Source organism: Ixodes scapularis, unplaced genomic scaffold (genome assembly GCF_016920785.2).
Source record: "Ixodes scapularis isolate PalLabHiFi unplaced genomic scaffold, ASM1692078v2 ptg001909l_1___fragment_2___debris__unscaffolded, whole genome shotgun sequence".
Lineage (NCBI taxonomy): Eukaryota > Metazoa > Arthropoda > Arachnida > Ixodida > Ixodidae > Ixodes > Ixodes scapularis.
Genome location: NW_024610206.1, coordinates 42,451 through 59,794, shown reverse-complemented (window position 1 = coordinate 59,794; position 17,344 = coordinate 42,451). Strand labels below are relative to the sequence as shown.

At 47.0% G+C, this 17,344-nt stretch overlaps 1 protein-coding gene across 1 annotated transcript in view; it reads right to left on the bottom strand.

The window, feature by feature from the left end:
- Positions 1–8,835: 8,835 nt before the first annotated feature.
- LOC120846641 overlaps positions 8,836–17,344 on the bottom strand; it is a 32,342-nt gene continuing 23,833 nt past the window's right edge. The window contains exons 4-6 of the mRNA XM_040218474.1: positions 13,174–13,260; positions 12,220–12,291; positions 8,836–9,038 (exon numbers count right to left, since the gene is read on the bottom strand). Of these exons, the coding sequence (XP_040074408.1) occupies positions 8,836–9,038; positions 12,220–12,291; positions 13,174–13,260 (362 nt within the window). The remainder of the gene's footprint in view (positions 9,039–12,219; positions 12,292–13,173; positions 13,261–17,344) is intronic.

The following is a 17,344-nucleotide window of genomic DNA, read 5'->3' as shown; positions in this document are numbered from 1 at the left end:
CGCTCGATATGATCGTTTATCCTCGGCCACCACACTGATACATTTGCCCGTGCTTTGCATATTCCTATGCCCATGTGTCCTTCATGAAGTTGTTGCAGGATATGTGGACGGCAGGATTCTGGTACCACTATTCTAGAACCATTCATGAGAAGGCTGTTTTGCACGGCAATGTGATGACGGTACTCGTAGTACTCTTTGAAGTCTGTTCCGAGATCTCGACGATTTGGCCAACCTTTGTGGCTGTAGCTGGCGAGTCTTTGGCAAACAGGGTCTTGGTTTTGTTCTGCCGTTATCCATTGGAGACTCGTTTGCGTTGCTGGTAGGGACGTCTCTATGTGTCGAATGAAGCAATCGATTTCTTCTTGCATTTCTCTGTCTTGCCGCTGTGGCAGAGGGCTTCTTGACAACGAGTCAGCTCCTTGGAGTTCCTTGCCCGGAACGTGGACAACTTCGAATGAGTAGCGCATTAAACGCATGCGCAGTCTCTGAAGCCGAGGGGTTAGGTCGTCCAATGACTTTGATCCGAACAGAGAAATGAGTGGTTTGTGGTCGGTTTCCAGTACAAAATGCGTTCCCACGATGTAATCTTGGAATTTTTCGCATGCCCACGTGAGTGCTAAACCTTCTTTTTCGATTTGGGCGTACCTCTTCTCTGTTTCGGTGAGTGTTCTGGACGCATAGGCGATGACGCGATATGATCCATCCTCCTGCTCTTGACGCAGCACTGCTCCCAGGCCGTAGGATGACGCATCTGCCGATACAATCGATCGTTTGTTGGCGTCGTAAATTCCGAGAACGGGGCAGGTTGAGAGGATTTCCTTCCATTTTGTGAAGGCTTTCTGCTGAGGATGATCCCACACGAAGTCCACTTTGGAACTGAGCAGTGACGATAATGGATGCAGTAGGTCAGACAGGTGTGGCACGAATCGTCCTAGGTATGTCGCCATACCCATGATGCGCTTGACTTCTTGCTTTGAAGTCGGTATGGGCATCTGTTTCACTGCGTTGACGATTGTCTCGTCTGGACGGACACCATCGCTGTCTACTTGATGACCTAGGAACTTGATACTTCCCACTCGAAAGACGCATTTTTCCTCGTTGAGCGTGAGTCCTGCTGATGAGAGTCGTCTGAGGACCTCTCGCATCCGTTGTTCGTGCTGCTCGGACGATGAAGCCCATATCAAGATATCGTCCATGTGGCAAAGTACTCCTTCCATTCCTTGGAGAAGTTGTGTGATACGTCTCTGGAAGTGTTCCGGAGCCGACGTGATTCCGAATGGTAGGCGATTAAAACAAAATCTTCCAAACGGAATGATGAATGTCGTCAGGAGTCGTGACTTCTCGTCTAAAGGGATCTGCCAGAACCCAGAGTTCGCGTCCAGCTTTGAGAAGATCTTGGCTCCCGCTAGCCTTCCAAGCGTGTGCTCCACTGATGGGATGGGGTGATATTCGCACTGAATGTGTTTGTTCAGTTGTGTAAGATCAACACAAATGCGAATTTCGCCACACGGTTTGGCGACGATGACCATCGGCGCGCACCATTCAGTAGGTTCTTCTACTGGAGAGATGACACCTTGCGACTGCATGTTTTCTAGCTCTTTCTGCGTTTCTCGATACAGCGAAAGCGGTACTCTTCTCGGTGATGCGATAGCAAACGGCGTCGCGTTAGGTTTCAGCTTGAGAACGTGAGCACCTTCGAGAGATCCCAGTCCTTGAAACAGGTGAGAGAACTCTTTCTTCGGTTCGCAAGCTTTGTTCGCAGTCATGCAGATTTGAGGGCAAAGCCGAAAATTTTCGATAGCTGGCTTACCCAAGAGAGGTTTGCGAAGTCCTTTCACGATGTAAACGTCTTCGAGTGCTTGTTGCCCACGGCAGTTGAGCTTCATCCAAGCTGATCCCATGACTTTAAGGGGTCGTCCGTCTGGACCATGAAGTCGGCGTTGGGGCTCGGAGAGCTTGTGGCACTTTGCGAAGACCTTTTGAAAGATGGCAGCTGGTAACACCGTTTCATCTGCTCCAGTGTCTGTTCGCAAAACAACAGGAGTTTCGTCGACGAATATCTCGATGTACCATTTTGCTGTTTGAGGAGAAGCTGCAACTCCTACGAATCCTTGTTCGTGTACAAGGGAGTTCACGGTAGTTGAAGATTTCCAGACTGTTGCAAAACGTCCCTTTTTTTTACACCTGTTGCAGCCTGCGTTCTTCGCCGGACACACGCTCCTCGGGTGAGCTTCTCGACCACACGAACGGCACGGTTTGCCTTTTGGTTTGGGTGTCGCGGTCTTCTTAGTAGGAGTTCGAACATTTGAACGTTCAATTCCTCACTGAGCAGGTGCTGCTGCTGTCCCATTTTTGGCTGCTAAACGGTCAACTTTGGCATCTTTTTCTTTTGTAAGTCGGAGTTCCACTTGTTGCTTCTTAATCACTTCCGATTGTCGCGCAGCAGCGATGGCCTTCTGGAGGTCCAGATCAGGATCCAGTTGTAGTTTTTCTGAAGTCCTGCTGTCCCGAAGACCAACAATCAGCCTGTCGCGGATCAATTCTTCCTTCAGTGGTCCATAGTTGCACGTAGTGGCTAATCCACGGAGAGCAGTGACGTACTCCCCGGCGGTTTCCGTCTCCAGTTGCAATCTTGTGTTGAACATGGCTCTCTCATACACCACGTTTCGACGAGGAATGAAGTAACGTTCGAAGTTCTTACCATCGCCAACTTTCGACTGTAATCGAATGTGCATACATGTAACTAATTAAAAGGCAGATGACTACCCTTCAAACTCACCGACCTTACAAGCTCACGCCTCTCACCGAACTCACGAACTCACGCCCCTCCAACCAACTGATGAACTCTCCTAACTCATTAACTCACTGAACTCACGCCCCTCACACAACCTCAAACTGGTGAGTTTTCGAGGCATACTAATTCACTCACCCTCAGGCTCACGCCACATCGGTGAGGGTGAGTGAGGTGAGTGAGCGCGCTCGTGAGTTAGTTTTTTCGGGTTACGCAGGTGACGATAGTTTACGCCTTATTATGTGTAAATGCTTTTGGGCATCGCCTGCTACGGGCTGTGTATGCTTTATGTTACGTTGGTGCGTGTGTATATCTCTTTTTCATACCACTTGAGCGTGATGCTCTTCGCATGAAATCCGTCCCGTAAACACAATCTGGGTTAAAATTCGTAGTGGGCGCTACGAGGCTAGAAATGTAATTCTTATGCGCGGCTTAAAATCGTAAATAACCCGGCGAAGTGCGTCACTGACGGATTCTCCGCTATACCCCTCCGTTGCACTCATTAGGTCAACTGCGATATGGACACGTGAGATGCACAGCCAGCTCAACGCGGAGAGATCGAGCGGATTGAGCTGAGCGGAGGAATGGATGATTCAACGCGGAAACGCGAAGCTGGAGCTCCAAGCTAGGCTTGCTATCGCTTCACTCCAGTAGGGAAAAAATGGCTTATAATTCCCGACTTCAGCTTGTGCCAAGCCACTTCGGAACTGCCTAGGTTTCGGTGGGCGACAGCTTCGCGCTCTCAGAGTAGACCGCCGTACTGATGCCCGGTTTTGTAATATGGGCAGGAGATGGGGAACTATAGGGGCCGCTTTTTTTAGCTTGTTTCTTCCACAGCCCGGTGTTTACTAACAGAGCATAATAAAGAAATTGAACCACACGTTCTGGGCGCGAGCGCTTCGCTCTGAGCAGTGCTTTAGTCCCACGAGGAGCGGCCTTCGAAACGTGATCTTCGCTTTCTCGGATCAAAAACAACAACATAAAAAGCGGTTTGTTGCCCCCGCAGTTGAAGCGCACCGCTAGTGGCGTGACTGTCCGATCTCCTGCCCATTACACAGTTCACGCTTAAAGGGACACTCAAGCGGTTTTTGGAGAAGCTACTTTTTGCTGCGATGGTTCTTCAGTATCTTCAGTTTTAGAAGGCAGAAACGCCTATTAATCACGCAGGAATAAAACACGTGCGGACTCTTTTCTGTACTTGCGAGGACCAATGAAATTATCGTATGTTTGAAAATTTTGGCGGTCTTTTTAAAGTTTCGTTAAAAAAACAATTTTCAGTTCATTTAAATATGTTGTGCATGATCATTTCACAAGACGTAAAATATTTCTAGTTTAGAATACGCGATAGCGCAATTATCGTTTCACAAACAAGGGACTACGTTTTCTCCTTGCCCTCCTCCGCGGGGGTGAATTTCCCGTTCCCCAGGGATGCGCGGAAGCGCACGCACTCTGCGCGTTGCAGGCCGGCCGTGCCGGTCGCGGGCCGGCCGGCTCCTTCTATCCGCAAACGTGGCGTCGGTGGTGATCGTCGGAATGGACGGCCTGGTGAAAGCTCATCGTTCCGCGTAAAAGCGCTATCCTTGAGTCTTGACTGTGAATTTTCGTCGTGTTTCGCTATGATAACCCAGCACGTACTAGAAGGGAAGACCCACCTACTCGTGCGGCGATGTCGTGGCGGCACTCTCAAGATAGCAGAAACACCCGTGCCGTCATGTTTGTTTACTTCGACTACAGTGGTGCTTTCTAAGCATTTGTGTCCTCGAACATCGTCCGGATTTCTTATTTGGCGCATTTCATGAGTGTGCTCAAGTTCAAGGTATTACTGGCGCGTACCGTATAAAGGATACGAATTTTCACGCGTTTTCATCACCGGAGAAAAGTGATTAGTGTTAGCAATCCTGAACGCTCGCAACGTCTATCTGATCACGAAATCATATTTCTACGTTGCTATATCGCTGCTAAAATTACATTGTCTTTTATAATCGTAGAAAAGGCGTGTGGCGATATTTGTACTATTGCAATGTCGTGTATTAGAGTCGTGATCGTCCAAGACGGCGCTGCATTTTTTATTTTATTTTTTTCATTCGCTGTACCGTGCAAGCCTATCAAGAAAAAATAATAAAGCTTTAGACTAGAAAACTGTCTGTCTATATTCTGTTACGGCATTGAGTAGCAGTGCGTCTCCTTTTTTAGAGGGGCCGCTGACACTGCTGACGGCGGCGTACAGAAGCGGTCGCCGTGCTGACGACCCGCTGCGCTTGTTGTAGCGGTTACAGGTGTGTGTACGCGCGGCGCAGTGCGGTCGTTCCGGTCGCTCCGGTTGCAACGGACGCAGTCGTAGGTACGCGCTCGTTGCACATGTCTGAACCAGCCTTCCCCCCGTTCTCCCGAGGCGAAAGTCAACGTGGCGACATCGTTTGACATCACATACCAGAGCTAACGCTGCGATGTCAAACGTTGGTTTGGTTACGACTTGCCCCAACCGCAAATCGAAGAACGCCCGAAAAGGTCTGCGTTTCGTCGTCCTCGGAACCCGAACATGACTCTGAAGCGCTGCTATCGTCCACATCGCACGTCGGAGTGGCGTCATAGGAAATCATCCCCGGGTCGGCTGTCCGCCGAAGAACTTCAACCTCTAACGGCGTCAGGTCCTCGAGCGTAGAGAACTCCGCCATGATCGAAGCTCGAATGACAAAGAGGTTCGGCCGATGCGGCTACCTCGGGATCACTGCGCGACGGAACGTCGTCCAACGCCATTGGCCCGAGATCCTTTTGATAAGCGTGCGAGAGTGGTTTCGTTTTCGGATGGATCCGAGGTTTGGCGGCCTTCAATTATATTTTTATTAAAGAAATAATCACCGTACGACTATACTTTTTGGTTTTTAGGGTTACTTAGGGCGTCTAAATTCAGCTGTCATCATCAAAACACGAACTCAAAAACCACTTGAGTGCCCCTTTAAGCAATAGACCATTCCAATTAGCGCTGTCTGGGCGGCACCATTTTCTTCGACAGCAGCGCCCTCTCCACACATCCGGGAAATTCAGCGAGTTCGGCGGAGTAAAACGAGAGAGAGGGCACGCGCCCGACTCCGCTAGCGGACGACAAACTGGGAGGTTGCCATCTTTGGGCTGTACCGGCGGGCAGTACGGAACATTGAACTCTCGCTCGAGGCTGCCGTTGTGAATTGGTTCGCGTTCTTAGAATAGTTACGGCTACTCCAAAATCAGCCTAGAGCTCTATGTTGTTCTATTTCAGTAAATGATCAACTAGCATATCTTTTTTCGGTTACTTAAACAGCCGGCAGTACTACCCTCAACTACTGCGTGTATTGCGGCAGGAGAGCGCGTTTTTATTTATTATTTCAGACTTCCACTCATGGTCGCTAAAGGCCTACACCAGTACGAACTTTGTATTGTAAAAAAGGTACGAAAACCGGATTTATTTTTTGCCGGAGAAACCGGCCAATCTGACAAGGTTTTCCTTTTTCTTTTTTTTTTTTATTTGCACGCAGGTTACAGCGCGATTGGACCCTGTAAGTCTGTTTATCTAGCATAGTAGTATGCGGTAACTGGCATAACCAAATCTGCGCATCTTCCCTTGAAATTTCCAAAATGACGCGATTTGAAACAGAGTTTGTACGCCAGCCGGATGCTATAGGTACAGCCCACTCGGCGGAGCGGACGACATCCGGGTGAGAGGGAAAGGGCATTTTTTTCACTTTTTACCCTCTCTGCTATGACCCTAATGGAACGGTCTATACTGTACTTAAAGGTGCACTGACACATCAAAATCATATTTTTTTTTATTATCCGAAACGATTGAAAACGATGCCGGGACATTATCCTCAAAATTTGAAATTTGGGAGTTCAGTATTTGTGAAGTAAAAAAACAATTTCCAAATGCCGAATTCGAAGTTCCCGCGCGATCGGCGCCGGTGCCTTGACGTCAAAAATCGCGGAGACCTGAGAGTCGACTTTCTTTCACCACTCCCTGCTGTTGCCATGGCGACCCAAAGCGAGGAGGAAAGGAGTGAGCGGCGGCGTTACGGCGGACCGGTTTTGAGCGGTGTCGCCTGTTTTCCGTTGGAGGATACAAATCCAGGAGACGGCACCACAACGAACTCCCGATTTTTGGTATTTCAAAAAGAAGGGCCGTAGTGCGTTCGCAATTGCGTTAAAAAACATTTTTTACGATTGCCGTAATTAAATGTTATAGAGATGTCGCCTACAAAGCTTCTAAATTTCCTGATTTTTGACGTCACCGATCAAAAGAAGCGAGGAGGCGAGAGGCGGGAAAATCAAACGCCAAAAATAAAAAGGCGCGCGCGCGCGCGGGAAAATTATTTTTCGCGATGCGTTTTTTTTTGCGTGTCTATGACTGCAACTTGCATCGTTTTAGACAATAAAAATAAATACGACCTTTGGGGTGTCAGTGCCCCTTTAAGCTGAGACTGCATGCAGCCAATACCATAGTCACGAGAGCTCGAGGCTGCTGCTTTGAAGCGTTCTTCCGCAGAACGACCGCTCACGCTAGAAATGCATGTCTCAAAGCCAGGAGCGCCAGTTAGCTCGCACTTGTAGCTTTGACTGCAGTCTCAGTTTAAGGATGAAGGGAATGTAGTTACCAACACGACGGTACTTTAGAAATGGCGTCCGTTGTTGCTGGCTTCAAGCTCTTCGTTCGCGTGTGCGTGTTTTCAGGTGAGGCTTCGTTGCCATGGTTAACGTTGCCAACAGCATTTAAGGACCTATACTGTGCCGAATGAGACGGCTGTGTGTGGAGTTGAGGTGGATGCTTCAGTTTTTGGGGGCGAAGCTCCTTAGGGGCTAGCCATGTCCGTATGTCCGTCCGATGTCCGGCGTCGGGGGCTCGTGCTCCTGCTCGTGAGCTCATGCGCTCACGTGCTCACGAGCACGTGACCACGTGCTCCCGTGCTCATGTAGGGCAAAAGAAACATAAACAACCGCATATCCATGTGGTGAATTATTTTTAGTGGGGCGAAGCTCTGGTGGTGCTTGTCTGCGTAGACGGTGAGCCGCAGCATGCCGAGCCTTTCGTTCGTTTTAATCCATGTCAGAAAGAGAATGTGTGGTATTGAATGTGGTTATATACGCATTTGAGCATTTGATCGCAGTGTGATATGGATGAAAACGAACGAAAGACTCGGCATGCTGCGGCTCAGCGTCTACGCAGGCAAACACCACCAGAGCTTCGCCCCAATCAACATCACTCAACACGTGGAGATGCGTTTTTTTTTGCCGTGCTTTTTAATCGGTGGAAAGTGAACAATAGGGAATATTCACTGGACGCCATATTTGTGGGTGCTGTTTAGGGCGTATGCTCAGAACGAACTCACATCAATAGGCTGCTAAGCCCGGCACTTTTCATGGTACGGAATGCACGTTGCAAAAGAACTGTGGAAGCTCGCAGTCAGCACTCGCTCAACATTCGCGCACACAGCTATGGCCGACATTGAATACTCCCTATAGTTCTTAGAAAAGAGGACTTCACGCAGATGGCCTTAGTTTCTCCAGCGCCTAAACTCCTACCAGCTTTACACGAAAGACATGTTTTTAGTTCAGGAACCCGACCTTTCTCTTTGCATACCACATAGAGATAAATCGCCGATGTACTACCGCCCCTTTAACTTTAGCACTTCGTTAAGCGCTGTTTTCGTGATACTATTTTCTTAAAAATGACTATGTGTCTACTTTCCTACAAAACACTCGAAGAGCCAATCTTTCTAATCTATGAAGTCAGCTCAGCAAATGATGAGGCGGATTATTTGTTTGGACCTCAAAATTAAGTCTGCGCTTTTGCATTGCGCTTTGCATTGCGTAATGCAACAACGCAGACTTCATTTTTGGATCTAAACGGATGTTCCCCATCATCATTCGCTGAGCTGATTTTGTACATCGCAGAGATTGGCTCATTGAGTGTTTAGCGGATAAGTAGACGCGTAGTCATTTTTTAGAGTGTTTTGGGACACTTCTTGTAACACTGATTCAAAACAAAATGAAATGCAGCATTTGAAGGTCAGTTTTTATTCATCTTTTGAATAAGAGTTAGTTATGTTAATGGGTAATTTTTCGACTTGATCACAAATTGGCTTGTCGTAGAGAAATATTTTGGTTTCACCGCAAAACTGTTTGTAGTATTTGGTGCAGTTCTCGCTTAGAGAAGTTTCGTTTAGAGTTTCATGCCTGACCCACATTTCGCAGGCTGTTTCGCAGGGTCCTTGTTTACCTGAAAAATCATTGAGAAAGAGTATATTTGTAATAAATACTAAAATATAGCCAAGGGTTAAAAAAATAAGAGACCTTCCTAATCATTTCTTACCCATGTCTATTATGAATGAGACCTAACACACGCATGAATTCCCGTCATTTCTGGACGGTTATTTTATATCCTGTGGAATGCACATACAAATAAAACACTAACCAATCAATTTTGAAGTGTTCAGGATTGTTTGCAGTTAACTTTCTTCGCTAATGGCACACTCACATTACAGATTTTGTTTCAAAGCCATCGAAATAAAATTATGTTAAATTACCCTGTTATCAAATTTTAGTGTTTTCTAACAATAATGAGCGAGAGACAAACAAAAGAGAAGAGGCTATTGTATTAGATTATAAATAAATTGATTAGCATTTTAAGACTCAGAATGGTGGCATCCTTTGATGGAAACTACAAGAAAATGTAGACAGAGCGATAAAACAGCCGGGATTACCTGAGGTACGCAACATAGTGTCAAGGATATTGGCTTTGTTTTAAGCATTTGCAACTGAAAGGAGGCACGAGGAACGACTTCGATTTTCTCATATTCTAAGTTTACTACAATTTTCTTAGTTCTATCATGCAATGCATGGCTGTGTATGGGCGACATCTACGGCCGCTGCAGTCTGTTTTCAAGGAACCATGCCAAGAGTCTAAACCGCTGTCTACTATCGTTATGTATACACTCACGCCTTCCTTCTTGATAAGTCCAGTGGTTTAATGTTTGCAAGGTGCGTACATTTTTATAGCATTCCAAATAGTTTATTTTAAATGTATCTTTTTTAAACAAGTTATTTCACACTAGTTAATTTGTATTTTCTTGTAGCTGAGTTTCTGTGAGCCTTCTTCGAAGTGAACGACGTATTTTGACAAAATGCGCCGCGAAGCAAGGACAGAGTAAGTAAGACAACACGAAGCGCTACTTTCAACTGAATGTTTGTTGAAACAACACACTATTTATACACCCAATCGAACTTCTGAAGCAAGAATTCAGATTCCTTGTCTGTGCATCTCATCCCCCTGCAGTATAATGTTAAATGACTCGAACATCTCTCTCGAGATTTCACTTCTGAGCTTTCCCAAACATTTTCTTTTTTCCATATCCGGGGCGCAGGGGTATCTATCGCAATGAATAGTTAAATTGCCCGAGGAGGAATTTCTTGCTGATAGTGCGTGCTCTCTTCCGCTTCCATTAACGCATCTGCCCGTTTGGCCCACGAACCCTTTCCCGCACGTCATTGGAATTTCGTACACGACCGAAGATGCGGATTCCACGAATTTTCTAGAGTGTTTCTGCAAACGCAACCTCCGTCTTGTTTGTGTTTAATTTTATGGCACTGGCTGGACAGCTTTTTCGGGGAAGAAAACACAACCGGAAAATCAAAGTGTGCCGCCACTTTTTTTAGGTTGTGTGAGACCTTGTGGATATAGGCTATAACAGCAGGTCTCAGCCTCCTCCTGGGATCCTGTGCTTCCTATTCTTTCTTTTTAATCTTGGAAACAAGTGTTTCAGCTACCTCTTGAAGAAAACGATCAGGGTGACCCGACGACTTTAGGCGTTCTACCTGGTTGATAAAACTACATTTCATGGCGTGCTGGCACGACTTGTCAATAACCAGCTTAGAGTTTGCTGAATTAAAGGGCAAGACAGTTTTCTTTGAGTGTTGTCTGTACTCCCAGCACATGTGCTCTTCTTGAAAATCTAAACTTAAATCTAGGAACTGAAGCTTTCCTGAAGCCATTGTTTCACGAGTAAATGTTAGTCCACGCGAATTCAAACTGAAACTCCCCAGCACTCTTTAAATGAGGTTGTCATCCAACACAGTGGGCTGCGGTACCAGCACCAGGAAGTCATCCACGTATCTTAGTATCTTAACATCCCCCTTTTCTTTTAGACTGGTGAACACTTCCTGGCCAAATCGCGCCAAAAAAATGTCGCACAGTGCGGGGGCGACTCGTGACCTAATACAGATCCGATGCTTTTGAACATACAAGTCAATTTCAAAAGACACAATGGTAGAATCCAGGTAACTTGTGAGCAGTTCTATAAATGAGTCCACACTAAGCCCGCTGGAGTTCCTAAACGCGATCTCGTCGTTACGCTCTATGCACTGCCTTGAACACAGGGAACAATTCGTCGTGCCCTATGCAATAGAACAAGTCCTCTGCAGCGATGGAGAACCCGCCCGAATCGAAAACATCTGCAGACAAGCACTGGATGGCCGCCTCTTAATTACGAATCAAAAACGGATCGTTTTGACTGTCCCTGTCTTGCGGCGCATTTTGTCAAAAGAAGTCATGTACGAACTGGCCCATCTGTCACCATTGCTGAACGACGTGTTTGTAGGTCATTTTCTGTATCTACTGCTTCGTGACGCTTCATATAAGTTTGTGATTTTCAAATGATATTAATATTTCAAGGAACGCATAAACGAATGTATTTTAATTCAAACCCTTTAAAAGAAAGCGACGTGTGCGTGGGTTACCGTCTTTGTTATTGGCATGTAAACCAGCACACACACGAAAAAAATACATTGCCTTGTGAATTGTTGTACAATTCAAGGCAGACGAATTACAAGAACAAATGTGTTTCTCTTGGCATCGGTTTCATGAGTACAACGGATAGATCTATGTTTGCGTCAATTGACTGTGTTAAAACTGGGCATGCATTTCATTCGTTCATGACAAGCTTCCATGGTGGCCAAATTTAACAAACCAGTAGGAAATTTCATTTCAAATCATGCAAATAAAAGAACCCATGTGTAAACATTTTCAAAAAGATTAAAAATGTTTATATATATAGATATATATATAAACATTTTTAATTTTTATACATATATATATATATATATATATATATATATACTGGACAAATTTTTCACTAGCACAAAATTGAAAACTATTTTGTCTTATATTCTGAGTTCCAGTGTTTTTTACATCCGAAGGACCGATGGCGGATTTTTGTTTTTGGGTCAGTGTCACAGGTCACATACTTAGGAGCTTCACAAGGGTCGGATACCCTCTGCACAACACAAAAACTTTTTTGCTTAAACTGCCTTCAATTCACATGTTCTCTCATAGCGTTTTTGTATTGCACAGTGACGTTGAAGGCAAGTTCCATGAATAGATAAATAAGATATCCCCACTTTACCAGTAGTGGCCGTTATTTTCTCAGTTCCATCCTCCTGATTTGGGGTCTCCTCTTTGCACTGGTTTTTGGCAGCTTAAATAAAAAAGTAGAGCAATTTAGTAAAAAAACATTATACTAGAATTTACAAAATCGCTCGCTTCAAAAACAAAAATAAAATATTTTAGCTTGAATGCTCCGCGTTTCCTTCAGATAAGCAATAAAAATCAACATTTTTCCTAAGAAAATAGGTTCAAAGCAAATTTAATGTAACGCAAAGAGGAAATCGAAACACCCTTGTTTAAAGGAGGGACAGAGCTTTCGTTTACTTCGTGTCTGCTTTTTGTCCTAGATTGTTTTTTTTTTAATTTACGTTTAAATACGCTCTTTAGATGGTTAATATCACGAAACAGTCTGTTGTACGGTCTTAGTAAACCAACGCCGGAAATTTTGTATGTTCAACAATAAAAGTATTTTCTCTCTGTCTTTCTCGCTCTCTTTCTTTTTTTTTCGTTCTAATGACTCGGAATTAACTGAGAGGACAGATTTTCGCTTTTTATAGTGTTAGAGGCAAAAATAAAATTAGTTAGATGTTTAGGCAGCGTTCTGTAGATGATAAACTTTACCAGCGCTGTACGCCTGGGGTCTTAAACGTGCATCACACAGACGTGATGCACGACCGCACGCCCGTGCAATGAGCAATCTTGGTCGATGAGCCCAAGATTGGTCGAGAGATGGCGTCACCTACCCACTAAGAAAATATTTACTGACTCACTGAAGGGTAGGCATATAAAAGTGTGACCGGTGACGACGGCGAGGTAGCTGTGCTCCTGTTTTCGAACAAGCTGCTATAATGTGGGAGTGTTTCTTAATTTTACAACAACAACAAACAGAAAGATGTAATGAATTAAGTAGACTAGATTGAATGATCATTAATTCTTACGAAATATATGCTCGGTTCGGATATCGAGTGCTTACCATGGTTCCAATGATTCATCAACACAACGGCACACTTTGCATTAGTGTATGCAAAAGGATAGCAAGTTGTATTCGTAAAGATCCCACCTGAAAGGATACAAGGCGGCAGTTCGAAATCAGGGTGGAATCTGTTTACCTGTTTGAGAGGTGAACCAGGCTGAGAGCATTCGATAATAAACGCCAAGCTGCAATATGTTAAGAAGTTGAACTACACTCTCAGAAGTTCCTACACGCATACTAAACTGCGATGCATGTAAAACACTAATCAATAGCTTTGTCTTTTATTCACTGTCAGTGAGGATCCTGAGTAGGACCACAACCCAATAGCATGCACTCATGTCTTTGTCTCGCACCTGAGTATCCCGTCAAACATTTTGCACTTAGATGGGCCTCGGAAATGTAATTTCGAAAGCAATGAGTAATGCTGTTAAGATGATTGCCTTGAAAGAATTCATTACATTTCTAAATTGCCAGTCAATAAAAGTAATTAATTATATTACTAATTACACAAAAAAGCACTTTCGATTCAAGTAATTTCATTTACAGTAAGGCCATTACCCCCCTCTCTGGATCCGTTTATTTTCTTCAGACGTCGATCTAGCTCACTGCTTTCGGCGTGCCTCAAAGCGGCGTCATTTTCGCGCCAAGTCCTTGCCAATTCTTCCTAAATTGAATTGGTGTATCATGCAGCAGTTCTTCCCTAAATTTAGCGGTTTTTGCACTAAATTTAGACAAAAACTGCCCCTACTAATTTCAGCAGGGCAGTGAGTTAGTGTACAGCTATATACAACAGTTCAGGTTTACTTCCTGAATTTAGCGGGGAAATTAAATTGGAGCATGACCCAACAGAAATGAAAGGTTCCCGTTATATTTAGCAGGCGTGAAACGCTTTCGTCAAATTTAGAAGCTGAGCCGTGACAGACGGGCGCGCAGGGCATCACGCTTTGGTTGTCGTAGGTATACAAGTGAAAGAAAAAAGTGAAAGCCGTTTACAACTCCCTGCAACGCCGAATTAGAGCGCAGCTCTTGAGGAGGAGGAGGAGGAGGGAAGGGTACTGGGGGGGTCAAGTGACCTTGGGTGGGGGTCACGTGACCTAGGGGGGTCACGTGACCCCCACCCATGTCTAGGGGCGCTCTAAAAATAGTACGATCTTTTAGAGCGCAGCTCTTAGGGGCCCGTTTCCGGCTTGAGCAGCGTCGGCGTCGCCGTGGGCGTCGGCGTAACCGCGCGGTGCATCATGAGAAATGTCCCATAATGCACCGCGCGAGCCCCCCACCGCGGTCACGTGACCTCGTGGGGGGCACGTGACCCCCGAGGTCACGTGACCCCGGTGCATCATGGGAAATGTCCCATAATGCACTGCGCGAGCCCCCCACTGGGGTCACGTGACCTCGTGGGGGGCACGTGACCCCCCTCGAGGTCACGTGACCCTCGAAGTCACGTGACTCCCCTGAGGTCACGTGACCCCCGCCGATGTCGCGCGACCCCCCAATGACGTCATCGTCACTGATGACGTCACCGGCATCCACATCGTCATCGTCATCATCACTGATGACGTCACCGGCATCCACATCGTCACGTGACCTAGGGGGGTCACGTGACGATGCCGATGCCGATGACGTCATCAGTAACGATGACGATGCGGTTACCGATGACGTCATCAGTGACGTCACTGATGACGTCATCAGTGATGATGACAATGATGATGCGGTGCCGGTGACGTCATCAATGATGATGACGATGACGATGCGGATGCCGGTGACGTCATCAGTGACGTCACTGATGACGTCATCAGCGATGATGACGATGACGATGCGGATGCCTGTGACATCATCAGTGACGATGACGATGACGATGCGGATGCCGGTGACGTCATCAGTGACGTCACTGATGACGTCATCAATGATGATGACAATGACGATGCGGATGCCGGTGACGTCATCAGTGATGATGACGACTACGATGCGGATGCCGGTGACGCCATCAGTGACGTCACTGATGACGTCATCAGTGATGATGACGCTGACGATGCGGATGCCGGTGACGTCATCAGTGACGTCACTGATGACGTCATCGGGGGTCACGTGACCGCGGGGGTCACGTGACTTGGGGAGCCACGTGACTTTGGGTGTCACGTGACCTTGGGGGACCTTGGGGGTCACGTGACCCTTGGGGAGGGGTCACGTGACCTTGGGGTGACCTTGGGCTCACGTGACCTTGGGATGACCTTGGGGGTCAAGGGACCTTGGGATGACCTTGGTTACGCCGACAGCGACGGCGACGCCGCTCAAGCCGGGAACGGGCCCCTAAGAGCTGCGCTCTAAAAATAGTACGATCTTTTAGAGCGCAGCTCTTAGGGGCCCGTTTCCGGCTTGAGCAGCGTCGGCGTCGCCGTCGGCGTCGGCGTAACCGCGCGGTGCATCATGAGAAATGTCCCATAATGCACCGCGCGAGCCCCCCACCGGGGTCACGTGACCTCGTGGGGGGCACGTGACCCCCGAGGTCACGTGACCCCGGTGCATCATGGGAAATGACCCATAATGCACTGCGCGAGCCCCCCACTGGGGTCACGTGACCTCGTGGGGGGCACGTGACCCCCCTCGAGGTCACGTGACCCTCGAAGTCACGTGACTCCCCTGAGGTCACGTGACCCCCGCCGATGTCGCGCGACCCCCAATGACGTCATCGTCACTGATGACGTCACCGGCATCCACATCGTCATCGTCATCATCACTGATGACGTCACCGGCATCCACATCGTCATCGTCATCATCACTGATGACGTCACCGGCATCCACATCGTCATCGTCATCATCACTGATGACGTCACCGGCATCCGCATCGTCATCGTCATCATCACTGATGACGTTACCGACATCCGCGTCGTCATCGTCATCATCACTGATGACGTCATCAGTGACGTCACTGATGTCGTCACCGGCATCCACATCGTCATCGTCACTGATGACGTCACCGGCATCCGCATCGTCATCGTCATCATCACTGATGACGTCACCGGCATCCGCATCGTCATCGTCATCATCACTGATGACGTTACCGACATCCGCATCGTCATCGTAATCATCACTGATGACGTCATCAGCGACGTCACTGATGACGCCACCGACATTCGCATCGTCATCGTCATCATCACTGGTGAAGTCATCAGTGACGTCACTAATGACGTCGTCGGTACCCGCATCGTCATCGTCACTGATGACGTCATCAGTGACGTCAGTGATGACATCATCGGCATTGGGGGTCACGTGACCCCCCCTGGTTAGTTTAACCCCCCCCCGTGCCCTTCCCTCCTCCTCCTCAAGAGCTGCGCTCTAATTCGGCGTTACAGGGAGTTGTAAGCAGCTTTCACTTTTTTGGATACCTCATTACCATAATTTGTTTCTCAATGAACTTTCAAAACTCCAGTTACTTAGCGCTTTTAGAAAAAAATTCTTGATCGTGGTGTATGAACTGTGATTTCTGAAATTGATTTACGGGCTGTTTAATGTATGATGTGTTGCTTTCTCTCTGAGTTCCACTGTTTCCTTTGTGTGTGTGTGTGTGTGTGTGTGTGTATGCATGCACATGTGAGTACATTTTTTTCAAATGTATAGCTACATAGTATTTCCGGTGGTTGTCAGGAACTGCACAAGGATCTCCATGTTCTTTTTCCGGGCTGCACGTTACTTTGCCTTTCTTTCTTTCTGTGCAATAAAAATTTGATATTATAAAAGTTACAGTTATATTGAATTTGTCAAGGGGCAGGATAGTAGCGGCTGCTTCTCGGATCATGCAATCCCACGTTTGTATTTTGAGCCTGATGGCTGTATTTTTACTTATAAACGGTCCCCTCTGGCAAGCGTTTCGAAAACAGCCATGGGAGAGCACGTGACATTCGGCGCAATCGTGACGTAGATTGTCTCGGGATAAGTGAATGTGCGGTGGCACTGACGTCAACAGGATGTCCTACCAGTTCCAGCCAGCCACCGGAGTGGCCGAAGCACGGCAGCGATAGCGCCACCGCAACTGATCTCAAAGCCTCTTTTGTACGAATTTTGACTGACTGGTTAATCCTCTATAACAGAGGTGGCCAAGCTGCGTTTTGCGAGGCGCATGCCGCTCTTCGAGTGTTTAAGTGCGGCTCGCTGCTCCCCCCCCCCCCCCCACACA